General features: G+C 45.6%; 1 protein-coding gene across 1 annotated transcript in view; it reads right to left on the reverse strand.

The window, feature by feature from the left end:
* The window catches only part of CAPZB (capping actin protein of muscle Z-line subunit beta), a 62,397-nt gene extending 51,582 nt beyond the window's left edge, over window positions 1-10,815 (reverse strand). Inside the window, exon 1 of the mRNA XM_086625557.1 lies at window positions 10,739-10,815. Within this exon, the coding sequence (XP_086481683.1) occupies window positions 10,739-10,741 (3 nt within the window). The 5' untranslated portion in view covers window positions 10,742-10,815. The remainder of the gene's footprint in view (window positions 1-10,738) is intronic.
* Window positions 10,816-19,416: the final 8,601 nt, after the last annotated feature.

Below are 19,416 nucleotides of genomic sequence, written 5' to 3' on the forward strand. Positions count from 1 at the left end.
CTTGCCAACCTCCAGAGCTCAAAAGGCAGAAGACTCGCTTTTCACCTTACACAATAGGATAGTATTACTGCTAGAAGCTTTAGCAAAGGGTTCAATTATTGTAACCCTTGTGTAATAAAAACTACAGTAGTATGTTAAGTCGCAGGATTCCCTTCTCAGATGTCAGCATTCACTTTTTAGGATATTAGATTGGAAGGAGAATAACTCTGTACGATCTATGAATCCCAGACAAGTTCTGCGCTCATGACATTTCCATCAGCTGCACATATTCCTTACAATCTGTTTTTCTCCATAATTTTTCCCTTGACTATTACCTCTCTTCTGGCAGCTCCTATCTAAAACCATTTGTAATGTCCTTATAAATCACAGCTTCCTGACAGCAAGGTGCACCAGTGGGAGAGACAGCAATAGCACATTTAAGAAACAAACAATCAGAAGTAATAAAACCCAAAGATACACTACGCTGTGGATAGTCATAAAAGAACAGATCAAAAATCATTAAAAGGACATGACACTGATGCAGACTACATTCTCCTTCTCTTGAAGGAGAGCTTTGTCTTCACTGGTTAGGATGTGACCCATTGGCTTTTATCATCTCAGGACCATGTTGTATGTTCAGTAACATGCCTAGCTCAATTTGCTGTGGTCACATTACAAGACCAAATGGACAGACCAGTTGCTGAGAGTGCTCATTCCATTAATTACAAGTGAGAAAGATTAAAGTTGAAAATAAAAGCAAGAGGTGATGGATTCAAAGATTTTGGCAGAAGCTGCTGTACTCGATCTCCCTCAGCTCCCCTGTAACCGGCAGTTACTTACAGAGCAATTGTACAAGTCACGTCAGCTTTTGAGTCAGTGAATCCTTCTCAGAGATGTTCTCCTGCACAACATTAATTCTTTAATTCTGCTCTGCTCTAACTTTTAAAACAATTGAGCATTCTATGGGAAAGCAGTACTAGCACTAATTAACGGCTGAAAACAGTTTCACGGCTTGTTTTCTAAACTCAGGTCTAGGTGTCGCACACGCTGACAAACGCACTTGCATGCCCGTCAAAAAATGAGAAGGCCACTCTAAACCTCAGAAGAATTGACCAGCTTTTGTTTTGCATTGGTCCAGAAATTTAATACACACTAGCTTCAGAAAGAAAAGTGCTCACAAGGGATCTCTTCTTTAAAGAGGTTCTACAGGGAAGAGTAACTTACACGTCTGCTCCAAAGAGTCATGCGGGGAACTAAAATAATGTCCGGGAAGGAGAGCGAATGAGGCAGCTCAAGTTTCCTTGCCACCAGCACGCTAATGACATCGGATGCTTCCCACCATTTCAGGCTGACAGCACAACTATGGCAAGTCCTACACAGATTAAAGGAGCGGCAATGGTCCTCTAGGAGCAACTACCAAAGAGCTCTCCTCCTCCATTCCAGCTCCACAAGCACCTCAAAGCTTGCTGCTCATGTTTTGCCAAATCCTTGTTTGTTGCTGTACCTTTAGGCTGATGCTTCAAAGTCTCCTTTCAATCACACTTTGTGGTTGACTTTGCCTCATCGCTCTCACCTCCAAACCAGGTAAGCATTGTTTGCTGTTCGTGGGACATTACCCAACGTCCTAGCTCAACTCCAGAAACAATTACCAAGAGGGTTATAATGCACCAAAGGCATTTCCATTCATTAGTTTCTAAATAGGCCAGAGCCACTTGTATTGCTTCATTAAGAAGCTCAATCTTATGAAAAAACTATTTATCAAGCCATTTTACATCCATTGGGAAAAATATAACACTCCTGATAGTAAGGTGGAGGCCATCTGACTGTAATTCACTATGTGCTCTAGAAGTAAGAATTCAGCATCTCTTGGAGTACGTTCTGCAACTAATTTACACTCCTCAAAGCTGTTTTTTGACCAAATGCATTTCAGTTTCTTGTAGCACATCTACAGAGGCGTGCAGCATACAGTGGGGAAAAAAGCAATGTTTGCTCAGCACGTCCTTCCCAGCACGGACATACTTCAAGACGGGAGATACCGGCATTTATTTTCAAAACTAATTGAACATTTATTGCTTTCGTTTGTATCAAGTCCAACGCATGTCTCTGTCCCCTGTCCAGTGAACAGAGCCACCACGCACAAGGAGAAGAGCAGGATGGACCAGTGACAAGACTTTCTGGGAACAAGGCGGTTCATCTTGACCTTGTGCCACGATCACTAATGATTCCTGCACCAGTGTTTGTCTTCTGGGTAACAGAAACAATGTTTTATTTATTAAACTTGTCACTGAACACGACAATGTAATTTACCAGCTTTCATCTGGTGCCAAGAATTCCTGTGAAGCATAAAGTTTGCAAAAAGTCATTTCCCAATAAATCACGGCATCAAGTGAATACGCAATCTATCAGGCCCACATGAAAGAGTAAAATGGGAGCAGCGGTAAAATATCTACACAGAAAAGTTGCACAGATTGCAAACCAGCATCACTAACTTTTAATAAATGGGATTAAAGCCACTGAAGTTGACCATAGAGCTGACCACCTATTCCGATTAACGTGAAGAGATTTAATTAGGTGAATGTTATTGCACAACAGGGGTTTTCCCCATTTTAGGTCTGGATTTAACAGAAAATAACATTTTCTTTGTTAGATATACGTACAGACAGGAAATCTTTGCTAAGCAAAACAAAAACAAAACCTGTCACAGCACAGCATGAGATAGGAGAACTTGTCCCCATTTTTCCAACACTTCATAAGGAAGGTTGTAACATCTGCCTGATAGTTTCGCTACCAGAACAGATGTTGCTTGAGCACGGGAATGCACGTATCCGTACAAGACGGACATTCAGACACAGACAGCTTTACTGACAGTGTAATCCCTCAGTATTACTTAATGCACCAAATTCCGATGCCTCTCGGACTCAGTCCAGCACTAAACTGCATCATTTTCTGTAGGTTCACAAGAACTTTGGCATACACTAAGGCGGTGTGCAGGCAAGCGAGTCTTGCTTTCTAAAAACCGTGAAGCTTCCTCCTAACCACCCTCCTGCCCCCATCAGCTCACTCCCACTGATTCACACCAAAGGATTACAGCCGAGCAGCCACTAAAGTTTTCACAGCCCGTGCAACAGGAAATTGTTCACAGCATCTTCTTCCTGACCTTGTCAGCCCTTTCATAGAAACTCCCGTTACCTCTGCAAGACCCTTTCGTACAGCTCTTAGCTGCAACCCTGCAGATGTATCCCAAATTACTCTCTCATCCCCATCCTCCCGCTTCATTACCTCATTCCAGCTTTGTAAATCTACTCCTAACTGGTGAACTGGGTTAGTTCAGTCTTCGAAATAAACTAATACAGTAGGTCTGTGTGGGTTCATAACTCTGATGACCTGCTTTTCACAGTCACGTCGTCTTCTTGCCTTTCATTCAAATATTACTGAGGAAGCACCCAAATCAGTCTCTGGAGAAGGACTGCTTAATTTTCACAGGGGTCAATTTTTTTTTTTTTTAATTGGAACCATAATTACTACAAACGCAACAGCTCTTGAGATTCAACACTGCCATGTGTCATCCTGAACATTCACAAACGTATCACTCGTGATGCTTTCTTTTAATCCTGTTAACGCTGGATGATCTTTTCAGAATGCTTTTTTATTCTACATGATGCTTGTTTCATGTTCGAATCAGGCCGGTCACGAAAGGATCAGAAGAGGAACTGCTCAATTCAAGCAGAGAAACTTTTTTCTTGCAGAAACAGCCAAGTTTGGCAAGTTGGTCCTGGCCTGACAGATCCAGGTTCTCCTTCCAGTCAACTGCAACCCTAGATTTTTTTCATCTGAGGAGTTACTCACACCAAAACCACTTGAGAAACGCACATTACTGTAGCACAGGGAGGTATAAACTCTATCACCAAGGTGACAACAAACATAGTTACGCTTTCAGGAAGCATGTCTAACACAAACATTCAACACCATCAGTCCAGCATAACGCTTTACATCAGCCTGTTTGCCCTGGCACCCCAGGGAAGCTGCCGCCACGCTCACAGTTGCTCGGCTTAATATGCAAACTCAGCACTTTCCAGCGTCCTGGAGTCCAGCAGCCAGGGTTGTACATTCACAGGATAACCCTGGCAAGGAAGCGGATGCCTGGCAAGGCCGAGAGGAGAGACAGAGAGGTTATCTAATTAGCCCTCATCCCTGAGCGTTCTCCGATTGCCTAAAAGGTCAGGCAAGTAGGTTAATATGCCTTTCGCTTGTGTCTAGCAACACATACCTTGCTGACTACACTGCAAAGCTTGTAGGACAGTTCAGTTTTGTCCAAGGGATTCAGCAGTACGGATTTCAAGATTTAAACGAGGAATTTAATGGTGTTGCATATATATATAGGCCATAAGAATATCACATCTCCACCTAAAAAGTTACTCATGCTCTCCAGAATTCCTTCCCTTGCTGTAATTCCCAGACTTGCCTATTCCTTCAGTCTTTTTATGCTTTCCTTATCACTTCTGAACGTCTGACCTACCCTCAAATCAGACAGACAGCATGCGGACAGACAGCATGCGATCTAACAACACACAAAAGTTCCCAAAGCTTTGAAGAAATTTAAGTAGTAGGGACGGTTAATGCAGCAGCAGTGCTTCACTTAACACGCACATGCCAGTTTCCATCCATGTCAGACTTCTCCTTCAATTTAATACAAAGTTAACACTTATTCCATTTGGCCAGTTTGCACCTCACTGAGCTCTGAAACAGCTCTGCCTGTACTCACGGCTCCGTCAAAGCTGTATTTGACCATCCAGTGGAGCACTGTCAATACTGAGCCAAGATCATGCCTGTTCTTAGTGTTACATCCAAAATTCTCCAAGATGACCCCTAAATATACACAGCGACAGGACTCAGTGGATAAATCCAGCTACTAACTGCTGCAGTCAGCATAATGCAGCTGATATTTTACCTCGATCCTCCATTTCATGGCTCTTTCCTCCTTTGAATTAACTCACTGAAAGACCCATCTCTTGTTTCTTGAGCCTGTCTCAAATTGCAAGCACAGGCTAGCAGCCAGGCACTGATCACCTTTGCTAGCAGCAAGCTTTTTTTAAATCCTGGTATTTACCAAAGCAAAAATAACTGGGGAAGGCAGGTAACAGGACATCACTTTCGAGGTCAGCAGTTTGTCTAATGGAAAAGATAGCAAGCATCACCTGAAGAAATGCAAACAAAATTCCCTGAGAGAATAAAGAGTATTTTATTTATGGTGGCTTTGATTGGTGGCTTAAGGCAACCACTAAGCTTATGTCTTCAATGCAGTCTCGACCCTTTTTTCCTTCCGCACAAAATCCTCTTACTTAAGTGCTGTTTCCAGTCTTGTTTCAGCTGATGCTGCTAAAATTGTTGGATCCTGGGTTTTGCTTTCACCCAGGCTGGTAACCCTCCCACTTTGCAACAAGGACGTGATTGAAATTCCAAGTCAACGCATCAGGAAAGAACTCAGCTCCCCTTTCTGTAACAAAAAGTCATGGAGGACATCCTCTTTGTACTGGGAGAAACGGCACCAGCAAGGACACGCTCTGCGGCACGGCTGCAAACACTCGGACTAACGTCCCACGGGTTTAAACAGAGTCAGGATTCCTCAACAAACCCTGCGCTGAAAAATAACACAGGCTACGCTGATCAAATATAAACTAGTTAGGTTTAATTTGCATACAGCAGGAATAAAGCAGGTAATTTGTGAGAAGGGCAGCCAGATAAGTCAAGTGTATGCAAACACATTCTGTAATTCTTCGGCTCAACTTGGAAGCGGCAGCACAAAGAGCACGAGCTCAAAGCATGCTGCACGCTTTCCTTCTAAACCCTAGAAGAGGCAGGTGGGGCAAAAGAACAGCACCAGATAATGCAAGAAAATTAATCTTACTGGTTGATGCCAAGGCTCCAGCCACCACTCTAAGAAACACGGCACGAGATACTATTTAACACAACTGAAGTGATTCTAAATAGAAGCCTATTTGGGGCACAGGTAAGTAGTAGATCCTGTTTTGATTCCTCACTCAAAACTTAATTGCATCTAAAAACCGGAAAAAGGACAGGATTGCCACTGTGTTTGGCATTGCCCAGACAGCACCTATCCTGGAAAACGACATTTTAATTAGCAAACAAGAAAAGCAGCTTCCTCAAGTACACTGCATTTTCTTCCCATAATAAATCTTCTCCGCTCAACTAACAGGGAAACGTCTTTAAAACTTGCTCAACCAGCATCTACCCTCGTGCCCCATAAAGGAAGTTTCAAAAGCAAACGTCTCATCTACCACCCAGGCAAGAACTCAGACTTCCCAAGGCAACCTGTCTGGAAGCCTCTGTCCTCATCCTGCTTTAGGACATGAGACTACACAAGTAAATTTTGGCCACTTGATCAGGTCCAGGAGACAGGTGAAGTATTCAGCTCAAGTAAGCCACAACACCTTAACGTTCTCCAAATGCACTGCACGTTTCAGGTACAGCTCTTAGTCAATTCTCACATTAACCTCAACGTGAACACCTCACCCATGGACTATTCAGTACACTGAAGATGAAGAAAATAATCAGTTTGTATTCCAGCGTAAAGTGGCCACACACTTCCACTGCACTGGCTTGAATTCTTGATCTTTAGGACAAGGGGCAACGGCTTTAAACTGAAAGAGGGCAGATTTAGATTAGATATAAGGAAGAAATTTTTCACTCAGAGGGTGGTGAGGCACTGGAACATCAAATTTGAAGTCCCCTGGTTTAAAGACTTTTTTTTTTTCACCCTTCTTCCTGGAAATGGCGAAAGATTAGGAAGAACTGAAGCATACACATGCTTTGGACCTTGTGCATTGAGGAGAGAGACAAAGATTTGGTCGAGGCTTTTTAATCTCCGCAGGTCTCCTGGCATAAATCAATGGCAAAGCGAGAAATTATAACGCACGGCGACCAAATATGATTAACAACAGAAGATCAACATCACTTTGAGTATCTTCTACTTCTGAGGTCTGAAAAAAAAAATCCTTAAAAATCACCTTGTATTAAAGCGGTGTAAAAAACAGGGCTTAGCACAGACCTGAATTCCGACTCATGCTGCCTGTACAGGCACCTTTCAGAATTTCACACTTCTCCAGTAAAATTCCTAGCTCTTCAGCAGGCACTGAAACATACTCAGTTTCATTTCAGCTTCAGGTGACACTACTACAACGGGTACAAGCTCAGTAGGGAGAGGGGAAACAACAAACCAGATCACCTCTCTACAGGTTCACTTAGCAGAGTAAGGAGCCACTTGGACTTGACGAAGCATCCCTCCAAAGGGCAGGCAGGAGAATAAACACTGGCACCGGCACTCCTCATCCATATCTTCAGAAGAATCAGCCTACCCAAAGCCAAGCTGCACGAGTACACGGCACTGGGGAGCGGGTGAAAGTTAAAACACAACTGTAGAAGTAGGAATTGAGCAGGGCAGCAACGTCTCCTTCCCAAAGAGAGCAATTCCTCTACCCAACTACAGTAATAACGACCACAAATAGTAATTCCAAAGGGTTGAACTGCAATTTCATTTTGGTTTACTCCCAGATGCCAACTAGTAAGATATCAGCACATGCATTTATCATATGAGGAAATCCTGTTTGAACAACTTCAGCTTGAGAACGTTTTTCCTTCACTAATAAACCACAAGATCACTGCAATGGCAGTATCCCAACGATATCCTCTAACTTGATTATTTTGGGAATTTGCCTTTTAAGATAACATTTAGCTAAGCTCATACACTTGGCTAATAAAATATGGACTCTACAAAATAGCTTAAGTCGGTATTTCTCAGAGGGCACAAAGGCCTTGCTGCGGACACTGAACACCTACCCCGAGCTCTCCCGCTTACCGAAGGGTTTCGCAAGTGCCAAGAGAGACGGACTCGGTATTTGAGCAGCTGGAAAAGCACTACCTTTAGTTGGGCAGTTTCACAGATCATTTAGTTTCATTTTGGGAGCAGTTGCACAAAACCAAGTTATTTATCAAGCAGCAACGTGCTTGCCCAAGACAAGCAGCCCCTACCTTGACAATACTCGTTACTCTGAATGGCACGTGAGGTTTACGTATTGTCAGCATCTCATCACGCATCGTGGGCTGTGCTTCAGCCCTTTCTAGCTGTCTCACAAATTCTAAAGGGATGATGTGCAGCCAGCACTAGACAGTTTGAATTCATGGTTGGTTAAACCGTGAATTTTGCTAAAGTTGTCTGCCTTTTCTTGAGTTGCACAGCAGAAGAAATACTTGCTAACACGATCAGGACAGTTTACGTAACCTGGAAAGGAAGATTTTTATTTTTACAAAGACTAACTGGATTCTATCCATTCATAAGCCACGATTCCAGCAATCTCAGTAGACCCAGTCTCCCAAGTCCTGCTTTGCCCTGAACAGTGCACCAGTTTATTTTTAGCACAAGTGACAGCACCTATGCAGGCGGTTTTCGAGCCTCACGCGTTGCCCTGCCCTGTTTCCCTGATTACCTGGCTGAAACGCAGACACCCTGCTGCACTCTCACTTAAGATCACCAGGAGCAATTCAGACTTGAGATGGCGAAGAGGAGACAAGTGTTCCCATCTATCTGCTCTACATGGACATTGGTAACTCCATGGTACAAAGCAGGTGTCAGACCTGACATCCCGTACCACACCAGCTTCTCCCAGCTGTCGAGAAACTTGCTGTTGCCATCAACAAAGGGCCGTTTCAGCGTTTCAAGGCTCCGTTTCGGTCTTGTGCTTCCATATCCACTATAATGAAAGATCCTGGAAGAACTCTACACACCAAGTTGAAACTGGATGCGTCAAGTGCACTATGTGCATAACATGACGATAATTGTAAGAGTCAGTAAAGTTTTAAAATATCACCACAGATCATTTGTCTTCTCCCAACAAGATCAGTGATTTGTCTCGCACTACTGGACCTAGATAAACCACGCTTAAGTTGCCACGTTGAGTATTCGGACGCACACACAGCCACTGGGATACACGAGCCACACGGTGGCTGCCACCGATTCATCCCTGATGTCTGCTCAACGCTAGAGCCTAGCACATGGCGTTCTGATCACATTTCTCCTATGCCCAGTGGTCTCCATGACTAAACGTGAAAAATCAGAAGGCAGCATAAGCTTATAATGCTCAGGAAATTTCTAAAGGATTTGTGCTCTCTCTCCTCCAAAGGACTGATATAGTTACATTTAAATCCTGACCGGATTCATCTCATAGCATGCTTTCATATCCCCTCAAAAGAAGCAGCTGGTACCACCCTCATTATTTTACATGAAGCCTACTTGTTTTCCTTGAGTTCTTTTCCTGTAAGGATTTTTGCCGTGGCAGAAGTTAAGTCAGTTTGTTGGAATCCTGATTTCAAATTCTACTGTCAGGTCTCACACATACAGACTTCAGTATCTTAAAATAAGACACACAGTTGAAAGAAGATGCTCCATCCTGTCGCCCCCCACACTCAGAAGCCAAGTACATCATCTCGTTTGTTCAAACAAGGACAGAGGAGCAGAATCTTGATCTTAAGCATCTTTTACCTGTCACCAGAAACAAAAAGACCTTTATCCTGCATAATGTAAGCAGCAGGATCACCATGATCTTCAGCTTTGAAGAAAAAAACATAAGGTATTGCCTCTGAAATTCTTATGACTGAAGGTAAGAAGTAAAAGATTACGCTTGCTTGCTTAACCAGTCTTTATATTGCTGTACAGCCATGCACTGGGCTGTCCCTTTACAAATCCATTTGAACATTCTTAAATTCTGTTGGAAAACCTGAATCACAAATTCCCAAACAGTATAAAGTACCACAGTAATTCCACACAAACGATTACATCCACGGAGGTTACACTGCCTTAGACAGGCTCCACTAAAGCACACGTCCATCCAGCCAGAGCTGGGAGAAGCCCAGGGTCTGGGCCAGTTCCCATTCTTCTTGCGGGATTTGTTTAGAGCTGAAGAAATCTGGTGCCAAACTGAAACTGAAAGGTTTTGTGACCTGAGCTAATCCATGCAGCAAACACACAGCAAGATGGAAATTATCTTACATGACTGAAGAAGCTAGAGGTTCTCCTCTGAAAAACAGAAAGCTGTCATCCCTGCAGAAGAGCAGAACCCACCACTGCAACATTACCTGCTCTGACTGCACCTGGTTTTCCTGTATTTTGCAGATTCCATTGGATCTTAGTACATCCTAACAAGCAAGCCCAGCTTCTAGAGGAAATGCCAGACCGCTGGTGACAATTTGAGGTTTACGGCCAACACCAGCAGCAGATCGGGCCCGCACCGCTCTGCGTTCGCTCACTCGCTTCGCTTACAACTGCATCAGCAGCAACATTCCCCGTCCGAAGCGGAAGCATTCCCTCTGTAAACACCGCCCCAGGCATCAGGCCCAGAAACCTGGAAGTAACCGGACAGCAGAGCAGCCGGCCGGGCCCGGCCGCCCCGCGCCCATCCCCGGTCCCTGCGGAGCCCCGGGCAGAGCCCCCCGCCGCCCCCCAGGCCACCTCTCCGCTGGCAGCACCGGCTCAAGCGCTGCCTCACCGCCGCCCCGGGGAGGCCAGGCGAGTCCCCCCCGGCCCGCCGCCCCGCTGTGGAGCGACCGTGGCGGGGAGGCGGCGAAGGAACCGCCGGGGCGCGGCACCGGGGGGGATGGGAGGGGGCAGCGCCGCCGGGGGAAGGGGCACGCGGGGCGGGGGAGCGGGCAGCGGGGCGAGGCGGGGAGCCCCTCTCACCCTCACCCTCACCATGGCGGCTCGGCGGGGCTGCGCTGGGCGGTAGCGACGGCGGCGCCTCCCGGTGCGGTCCGGTCGCTCTCCCTCCGAGGCAGGCCGCGGCCCTGGCACTTCCGCCGTTGCCTAGGAGTGAACATCCGGGTCAACGCCGCTCCGCCCCGCCCCGCCGCCAGGGCCCCGCCAATCAGCGCGCGGCTCGCCGGCCATCGCCAAGTATGGAGCGCGGCGCGCAGAACGGGGCGGGGCGGGAAGAACCATTCGCCCCGCCCCGAGGCGGGGAGCGGGTGGGCGGGGCAGCCCCGCGGGCGGGAGGGCGGCGGGTGGCACCAATGCCAGCGCAGGCGGAAGGAGGGCGGCCAATCAGGGGCGGGGGCGGGGAAAGGGGCGGGGCCCGCGGGAGGGCGCGCCGGCGGCAGTCGGGCGCAGCGCCTCGGCGGAGCGGCGCGTCCTCCCCTCCGAACTCCTTTTAAACGTTTAAACGGGACTAGTGCGGGGTTAGCACGGAAACACCGGCCCCGACAGGGAACGGCTGCGCAACGGCATCGACGCTGAGAACTGGACTTGGCAGAGGTAACTCATCAAGGCAGTAAAGCAAGGAGGGAAATCGTCAGCCTCCGGCTGCTCGAGGCCAGGGCTAATTCACTGGGACAGCCAGCGGTCGCCTTCCCTGCCGGCTTGGCCTTGGATTCGGCAAAGCGCGCAGGGACCCGCTGGAAGCAAAAGGAGGCGCTTGGATACGGTGATGACTTCAGGGCTGCGGCAGCTGCAATGCCCGTCTCCAAAGGGAAGAGGGAAGCCAGGAAATCGGAGTGTAGACACAAACACAACACTCCTGCTTTGCTCACAACATAAACCCGCTGGTTTTCCCCCCCCAATACACTAAGTCACATTTCAGTGATCTCAGGGAAAACTGATCATGATTCCAGACTCTAGACTTGTGCTCCATACGGAGCTGAGAATTTAAGAGCTACAACGTACCCAGTTGCCCCAGGATTCATTATGCGACAACACTTTCCCCTGCAGCTTTTTTGGAACAATTATTGGCCTGTGTTTCACCAGAGTTTCGGTGCCAGGATCCCAAGAACCCTGCACTGGTGCTTTCTGGCACCGGTGCTGCAGACTCGGCCCTCGTGAGCCAAAAGCCCTTTTGTTATTCCATTTACTTTCCACAGTTTGCTGTGGCAAGTGGAAACCCTGACAAGAGGAGTCACACCGCTTCGTTTTTCCCTTGGCTGTTAACGCTGTGGTACGTCCTTCCAAGGCCAAGCTCTGACATTTCACTCCGACTTCATCCCAGATGTTTGCGGCTCGACTCTAAATATCAGACACCAAGCAGGACCTTCAAAGAGAGAACAACTCACTGCTCGTTTAACGTCACAGGCAAACCAGCCACAGCTTCCAGTTTGGACAGAACAAGCCCGATTTCCAGGGATGGGAGCTCCCGGATGAGTGTCCGGCTACAATAGCTGACATCGAGGTGTGACTGTTGAATGTGAATTCGCACGACAAACCCCCACATTTGTATCACTGCTGACACGAAGTAGGAAATCAGAGCTGTCCTGTACATTGCCGATGCTGACAATCTGCTGTCACCCATTTTGATAAATTAGCCTTTATCCACTTTTTTTTCCCCCCCATTCCTGTTGCCATTTTTAAATTTCGGTGTTTTTGGCGCAGGAACAAAATGAACTGGGGAAGCACAAGCTAGAAAACAGCAGAGCAATCTCAAGAAAACCAGGAGCTGTATTACTTCACCGAAAAACAAAAGCAAATAAAACTCCATTGACAACCCCCTACCAAACAACCCCTAAGATGGGAAATAATCCTGCCATGTCGGGTAGAGCGGCCGCATGACCTCAGAAGGCATTTCCTGCTCTGGAGTCTCTGAATTCAATTCGTTGCCAACACTAGTCAGCCTAACTGCCTTAAACCCGGGTTATAAAATGCAGCAATCCAAAATGGCTTCTATTTTGCAATCCCCAGATCCTTCAGTCCTTATAGAATCACAGAATTCCAGACTGGTTTGGGTTGGAAGGGACCTCAAAGATCATCTAGTTCCAACCCCCCTGCCATGGGCAGGGACACCCTCCACTACACCAGGTTGCTCAAAGCCTCATCCAACCTGGCCTTGAACACTGCCAAGGATGGGGCAGCCACAGCTTCTCTGGGCAACCTATTCCAGTGCCTCACCACCCTCAGAGTGAAAAATTTCTTCCTTATATCTAATCTAAATCTCCCCTCTTTCAGTTTAAATCCATTTCCCCTTGTCCTATCACTACATGCCCTTGTAAAAAGTCCCCCTCCATATGTTCCCTCAGAGGTGCCTACCAGCAGTAATTAACAACAAGCCTGTTCATTACACAGGGCAAATTATTCATTCATCTTTCAGGGATCCACACATCTCGTGTGCATGTTTTCCTTGGGGCAGGGTTTGGGAGGACAGAATTGATATATTTGGAAATGCACGCTCTAAATTTCATTATTTTTGTCCCAAAGCTCATGCAAAGCATTCAGTGACTGCTCTCCTTTTAGTAGCTTTTGTAGTTATGAACAGAAACTGTTTCTAGCTGCTTGCTGAAGAAGCAGAGCAATAGCAGAATTATGCAGCCTAGGATATTTTAAACAATTTGAGATCCAAATGAAAGTTGAGGCCAAGAGGATGTTTTTCTTAGCGGAAGAAATACAAGCATCCTGGATTTTGTTTTCCTGCTAATAGGTATAAAGAAGAATAAACAGCTGCTTTTTGTTTTCCCAAAACTATTTGCATTAAGAAGATGTGCAGATGCCTTTTGCAATTGATGTAACATCTTTTCAAATGAGGACCAGCTGCTCGCTTTGCTTGTTTATAGCAGGACGTGCTTAAGGGAAATTTTTTTGTTGTTTGTTTATTAAGATGTAGGACCAGACTCTCCCTCGTAGGCTGCAATTTGCAGCCTGGAGTGGATCTCAGCAGGCAGAATGTAGCTCCAGTTGTAGCCATCCTGCCTTCTGTTGCAATTCACAGAGAGGTTGACACCGAGAACAGCTAATTCAGAGGCACTGGAGTGGTGTGAGGTAGCGATACCTGTGCCACAGGCACTTCCCACACCTCCTGGCACGGAATCACCCACCTAGACAGAAAAAAGTATGCTCAAAAGGCTTCCTGTCAGGATTATGCATCTTCAAAAAGAGGGTCTGTAAACAAAGGAAGCAAACAATGATGTCAGTTGACAACTTAACGGCCCTACAACACAAGATTCATGTGCAATTAATAACAAGGCTTTTGATCCGGCAGTCAGCAAGTATGAAATACATGTGCTTCCCCTGTCCATCTGATCCTAGCCAAGGAAGCAAAAGGAAAAATCCTTATTAGCATTACAAAGTACTTCTCACGTTTAGCCAGGACTTCACGAAGCATCTGTGGCCCAGCACGATGTGGTTTGTGCGTTATCCTCCTGCACGCATGGTGAAATGCTGTTTGTTTTGGTTATTCCAGTGTTCAGCCAGCACCAAGGGTGACTGGGCAAGCATGCTTAGAAACAAGGTCCGAGGGAAAACTTTCATGCTTCAGTGAATATTCATTTTTCTATTAAAGAAAAAGACATCTTGAGCTTTTTTTTAGGTCAGATTGCCCATTTTCCTTATGTCAAGCTTGTGGCACTTGAAAGATATGTAAACTTTTATTAGGGGATCTCATAAATTGAATTTACTGCTGCAAGCGTCTTCCAGCAACAGTAAAGTTTAGCTTGCTGGGTTTTATTAGTCAGAGCCAGTAAACCCGCAGCATCCCTTGACTGGAGGCTGAAAACTGAGCATTTCTTGGAAACTAATATAGGAAAAAGGTACCTACAGCACTACCCAACGTCTTGGAATTCCGTATTCAAGCCACAGCTAGTTCTCACTATGGAGATCTTTGTATACACTGTCAAAATAGCACAGAAACAATAAAAAACGGCTCCTTCCCATTCCGATTCCAAGACAACTTTGCTGAGGGTACTCTTGGAATATAAAGGGCTTAAGAGTTTCCCCGTTCACTGCAGGAACTGATGGGTAAATAAAAAATAAAGTGTTTAATGAAGAACAACATATTGCCCGTTCAGCATGAGGTTTGAGGCATTCCTTCCCCCTAGAAAGAATGCTAAATCCAGACTTTTTTCCACTTCTTCAGCACCCAGACAGATCTGCTCACTTGAGTACTGTAAAAGACAAAAAATCCAGCAGCCTAAGATGGCCATATACTGGCCAAAAATGAGACACTCTACTGCCAGTGCAGCACTGTCACAGGAATGGCAGAGAAATTAAAGGTTACACATCACTCAAGAGCGTGTATCGCTAGAGGCACGAGGTTTTGCTGGCTTTGACCATTTTCTTATAGTTTTGCCTAAATGGATAAAACCAAGTCGTGTCCCGTAGCTCTCTGTCACAGACGGAGAGCAGACTTAGCCACTCAGAGAAGCCAGCACCCACAGAGACAGGATTTAGCACAGTCATGGAATCCTGGAATGGTTTGGGTTGGAAGGGACCTCAAAGATCATCCAGTTCCAGCCCCCCTGCCATGGGCAGGGACACCTTCCACTACACCAGGTTGCTCAAAGCCTCATCCAACCTGGTCTTGAACACTGCCAGGGATGGGGCAGCCACAACTTCTCTGGGCAACCTGTGCCAGTGCCTCACCACCCTCAGAGGGAAGAATTTCTTCCTTATATCTAATCTAAATCTCCCCTCTTTCAGTTTAAATCCATTGCCCCTTGTCATATCACTACACGCCCTTGTAAAAAGTCCCTCTCTGGCTTTCCTGTAGCCCCCTTTAAGTACTGGAAGGCTGCAATAAGATCACCCTGGAGCCTTCATAGGATGCTGTTTATTTCCATGCGTGTGACTGCTCTTTTAAATTTATATTTTCAGCACAGAAAGCTTGAGAGACAGGAGCTTTCAGAAATGTTTCAGAAATGTCTTTGGCCTTAGCAAGGAGAGTATTGAGAACATTCTTGTCAAACTTGGTCATTAACTGCAGTAATAATGTTTGCAGCCTGTCGTTAGAAAGAATCAAGGAGAAGCTGATTAAACACACCAGAAAGAAACAAAACTTTCCATTCACTTACTTTTTCCTTGACACGTTGCACTTCATTTGAAGCTTGCTAATATACCAGCCAAAAGAATTGTGAGGGCCTGGATTCTTTCTTAACACAATAGTCACGGTTGACTAGTTAGAAGCTGTGTAGAATTAGCCAGTGACATGGACGAATGGAAAAACATACTTAAAGAGATGAAAAATAGCACTTTTTCGCAGGCTTATTCATTCTAAAACCTCTATCAATACAGGGCATTAGTTCTTTTCCTATTTCTACTACTAAACTAAAAAAAAAGATCACAAAATAGTACATATCAAAGAGGAGAAATATCACAGCAGTGCTGTAACTTAAAGAGTTAGCAAAAACTCAGATCAGTCTTTCCATGCAAGTCCTTCCCTCCCGAGATTTTGGGGGCAAATTTCATATTCCCGGCAAAAGCGGCTTAAAGCAGAATTAGCACAACAAGCTGTGACACATCTTGTTCCATTTTCCAAAGTTCCACTTCGATTAGCTGTACCTGACAGCTGGAACCAGCAGTCCCACACTCCTGAATACAACATTCCATCAGCTTTGCAAAACTGCCATGGAAATGCATCAGCACAGACACAAAACGGACTTGCTTATTAACGTGGACGCGATCTCCGTGAAAAGACCGAATGATGTTTCACTCGGCATCACGAGCTGTCTCTCCTAAAGCAAGCCCACCTCAGCCTTTGGACTATTGTTCATCCTTGGTATCCAACTGCCTTCCACATAAAATCAATAGGAAGAGCAAAGTAGACTTAATGGAGTCTCTGGCACTTGTCCCATTTTAGGGCAAAGTTGTGCTGAGGAGGGGTTTCTTTTCCCTCAGACTTCAGACTTAGACTTTTTTGTTGTTGCTTGGGTAGCAAGATGCCTTTCAAAGGGAAAGATAAGCATCAGTATCCACAGGTGAATGCAGCTTGTAACTGCAAGGGAAAAAAACAAACAAACAACAACTTCCCACCTGGAATACTGCGTTCAGCTCTGGATTCCCCAAGACAACAAGGACATGGAGCTAGAGGATCGGGTCCAGAGGAGGCCACGGAGATGATCCGAGGGCTGGAGCACCTCTGCTCTGGAGACAGGCTGAGAGAGTTGGGGCTGTTCAGCCTGGAGAAAAGAAGGCTCCAGGGTGATCTTATAGCAGCTTCCCAGTACTTAAAGGGGCTACAGGAAAGCTGGAGAGAGGCTTTTTACAAGGGCGTGTAGTGACAGGACAAGGGACAACAGATTTAAACTGAAAGAGGGGAGATTTAGATTGGATATAAGGAAGAAATTCTTCCTTCTGAGGGCGGTGAGGCACTGGCACAGGTTGCCCAGAGAAGTTGTGGCTGCCCCATCCCTGGCAGTGTTCAAGACCAGGTTGTATGAAGCTTTGAGCAACCTGGTGTAGTGGAGGGTGTCCCTGCCCATGGCACAGGGGGTTGGAACTGGATGATCTTTGAGGTCCCTTCCAACTCAAACCATTCTGTGATTCTATAACAAACTGGAGTGGAGACGGAGGGTTGAAGTTTCCTGCCCAGGTCGGATGCTTTCTGTAACATGAAAGAAGCAGTCTGGAATTACAGGCAGCAAAACAAGGGCACTACCAAGGCTGTGCCAACTGTTTCCAGCAGAGAACTCCTCTACTGCCGTCTGCCTGTGCAGATTACTGCTACACTTGGCAGAAAAAAAAAAATAAATAAGTGCGTGGGGGAGGCGATTCATGTTATTTAAAACTATGGGAGAACTTACATGTGTATTCTTTGGAAAACAGAAGTATCCAGTGGGGAACTGATGGGAGAGATGCTATAGGATTCTTTGAAAAAACAGAGTAAGAGGTGATACACTCATCCTGGGGAAGGATCAAGATTTCAAAGAAACTCGCATGGAAGTTTTAAAATAAAAACTCTTGGGCTGAGGGTGAACCACCCTACACTGCACTACGTAGAAGCTGGCGCTAACAGTTAAAAGAAAGTCTGTTGTGTAGAAAAGGAGCTTGGAATCCTGGCTGGCACAGTCCCCAAGAAGCTCCTCACCTCACACGTGTGTACGGCTGTGCCCTCTGCGTGGCTTCTTCCACAAGACACCAGGGAAAGAGTGATTTTGAAGAAAAAGTGGTACTTATTCATCTTAAATTCCCAATTCTGCCTGTAGCTTGTTTGATGGCTGGCTGTTGAAAAACTAACCAGCAGCATATTTAAGTGATTGCCTAAGTTTTAGCCTGGGTAGTCTTACTAATTTAATACACACTCAAGTTAGGAATATAATAAGGAAACTGATGATAGAAGGTCTGAACCTACTACAATTTGACTTCCATCAGAGAAAGGCAGAGATTTTTTGAAGCTTTCTGGTTTTGTTTCAGCCTCCTCTATTTTTTTCAGATATTTATTTACTGGAAAGAAAGGAGAAGAGAGGGAAGGAACCCTAGGGCAGCACACGCTGGGCTGTAAAATGCAAAAAAGGTTTTTCAAATACACATTCTAAACATCACCTTGGAGTCATACAATAATAAATACTCGAAATTGCACTGAGAGGGTCTGATTGCCAAGTAACTATAGCAATGAAGAGGAAAGGCTGTCTTTGGACACATTCCCTCCTGCCTTAGTTTTTCCCTGGGGTGGAGAAGGGGTACAGAGAATGCACTCTAGATCCTTAATGGATAACGTTTTCCAGAGCCCCCTCTGATCGCTCCCCGACTCCAGGATTTAAAAGCAGCAGACCGCTTTCTCAGAAGGAAGCTGGATGTTCAAGACGATTACACTGAACTATTCCATCTCCTCAGAAGGGGTTTAGCACACTGGGTTCCTGACACGGGGCTGTCAAAACACACTGAGACCTGTTACACAGCAACATGGCTCTTTATGACGCTCCTTACGGTCCAACAGCTCCCCACTGCTTCCCTCATCCCGAAGAAACAGTGCTTTCCAGCAAGCCTAGCAGCCTGGAAATGAGTAAGTGTGAAGTGAGACTACACATTGGCCTGCACTGGGTGTTTGGTTCTGCCAAAGAGAAGACCACATTGCTGGGTTGTTTTTACACTGACTTCTGGAATTTAATTTTGGGGGAAAAAATTAAAGAATTATCTGGAGGCTTCAAGTATCTTTCCCCTCCTGATATTTTCCAGAGCTGTTTGGAAATGGGAGGGCGGAGCTGGCACATTGGGACATACCAGTGGGTCAGTGGTTTCAGAAAACACTTCTTTATCCAGTCAGGGAAAAAAAACTGCTTGATCCTGTCGGTATTTTTACAAGTAACTTGATGCATGGTTCTATTTGTGATACTAACTATACAGCAATGCAAACTGATTTGAGTAAATTGGAGGAGGGAATAGCAGGGAAAAGGAGGTTCCCTTTACAGAAGAACAAGGACTGCCTTCTCCAGGGAAACATCTTGAACCTGCAAGGGCTTGGTTTAACCATGTGCCTTCCAGAAAAGTTAGTTAAAAAATCTAAATGGCTTTTTAAAAAAGTAAAAACAATAAGCAATTGTGATTGTTCAGTGATATATGAAGAAGTTGAACTAAACCAAATACAGGAAAAATCTGTCATTGCTCTAGATCAAAACCAGTTACACTTTTAAGACAAATAAAAGGGCACAAACAATAATAAGTTCAGAAAATTTTTGCCAACTTCA

The sequence above is a fragment of the Tauraco erythrolophus genome, chromosome 23, assembly GCF_009769465.1.
Source record: "Tauraco erythrolophus isolate bTauEry1 chromosome 23, bTauEry1.pri, whole genome shotgun sequence".
Lineage (NCBI taxonomy): Eukaryota > Metazoa > Chordata > Aves > Musophagiformes > Musophagidae > Tauraco > Tauraco erythrolophus.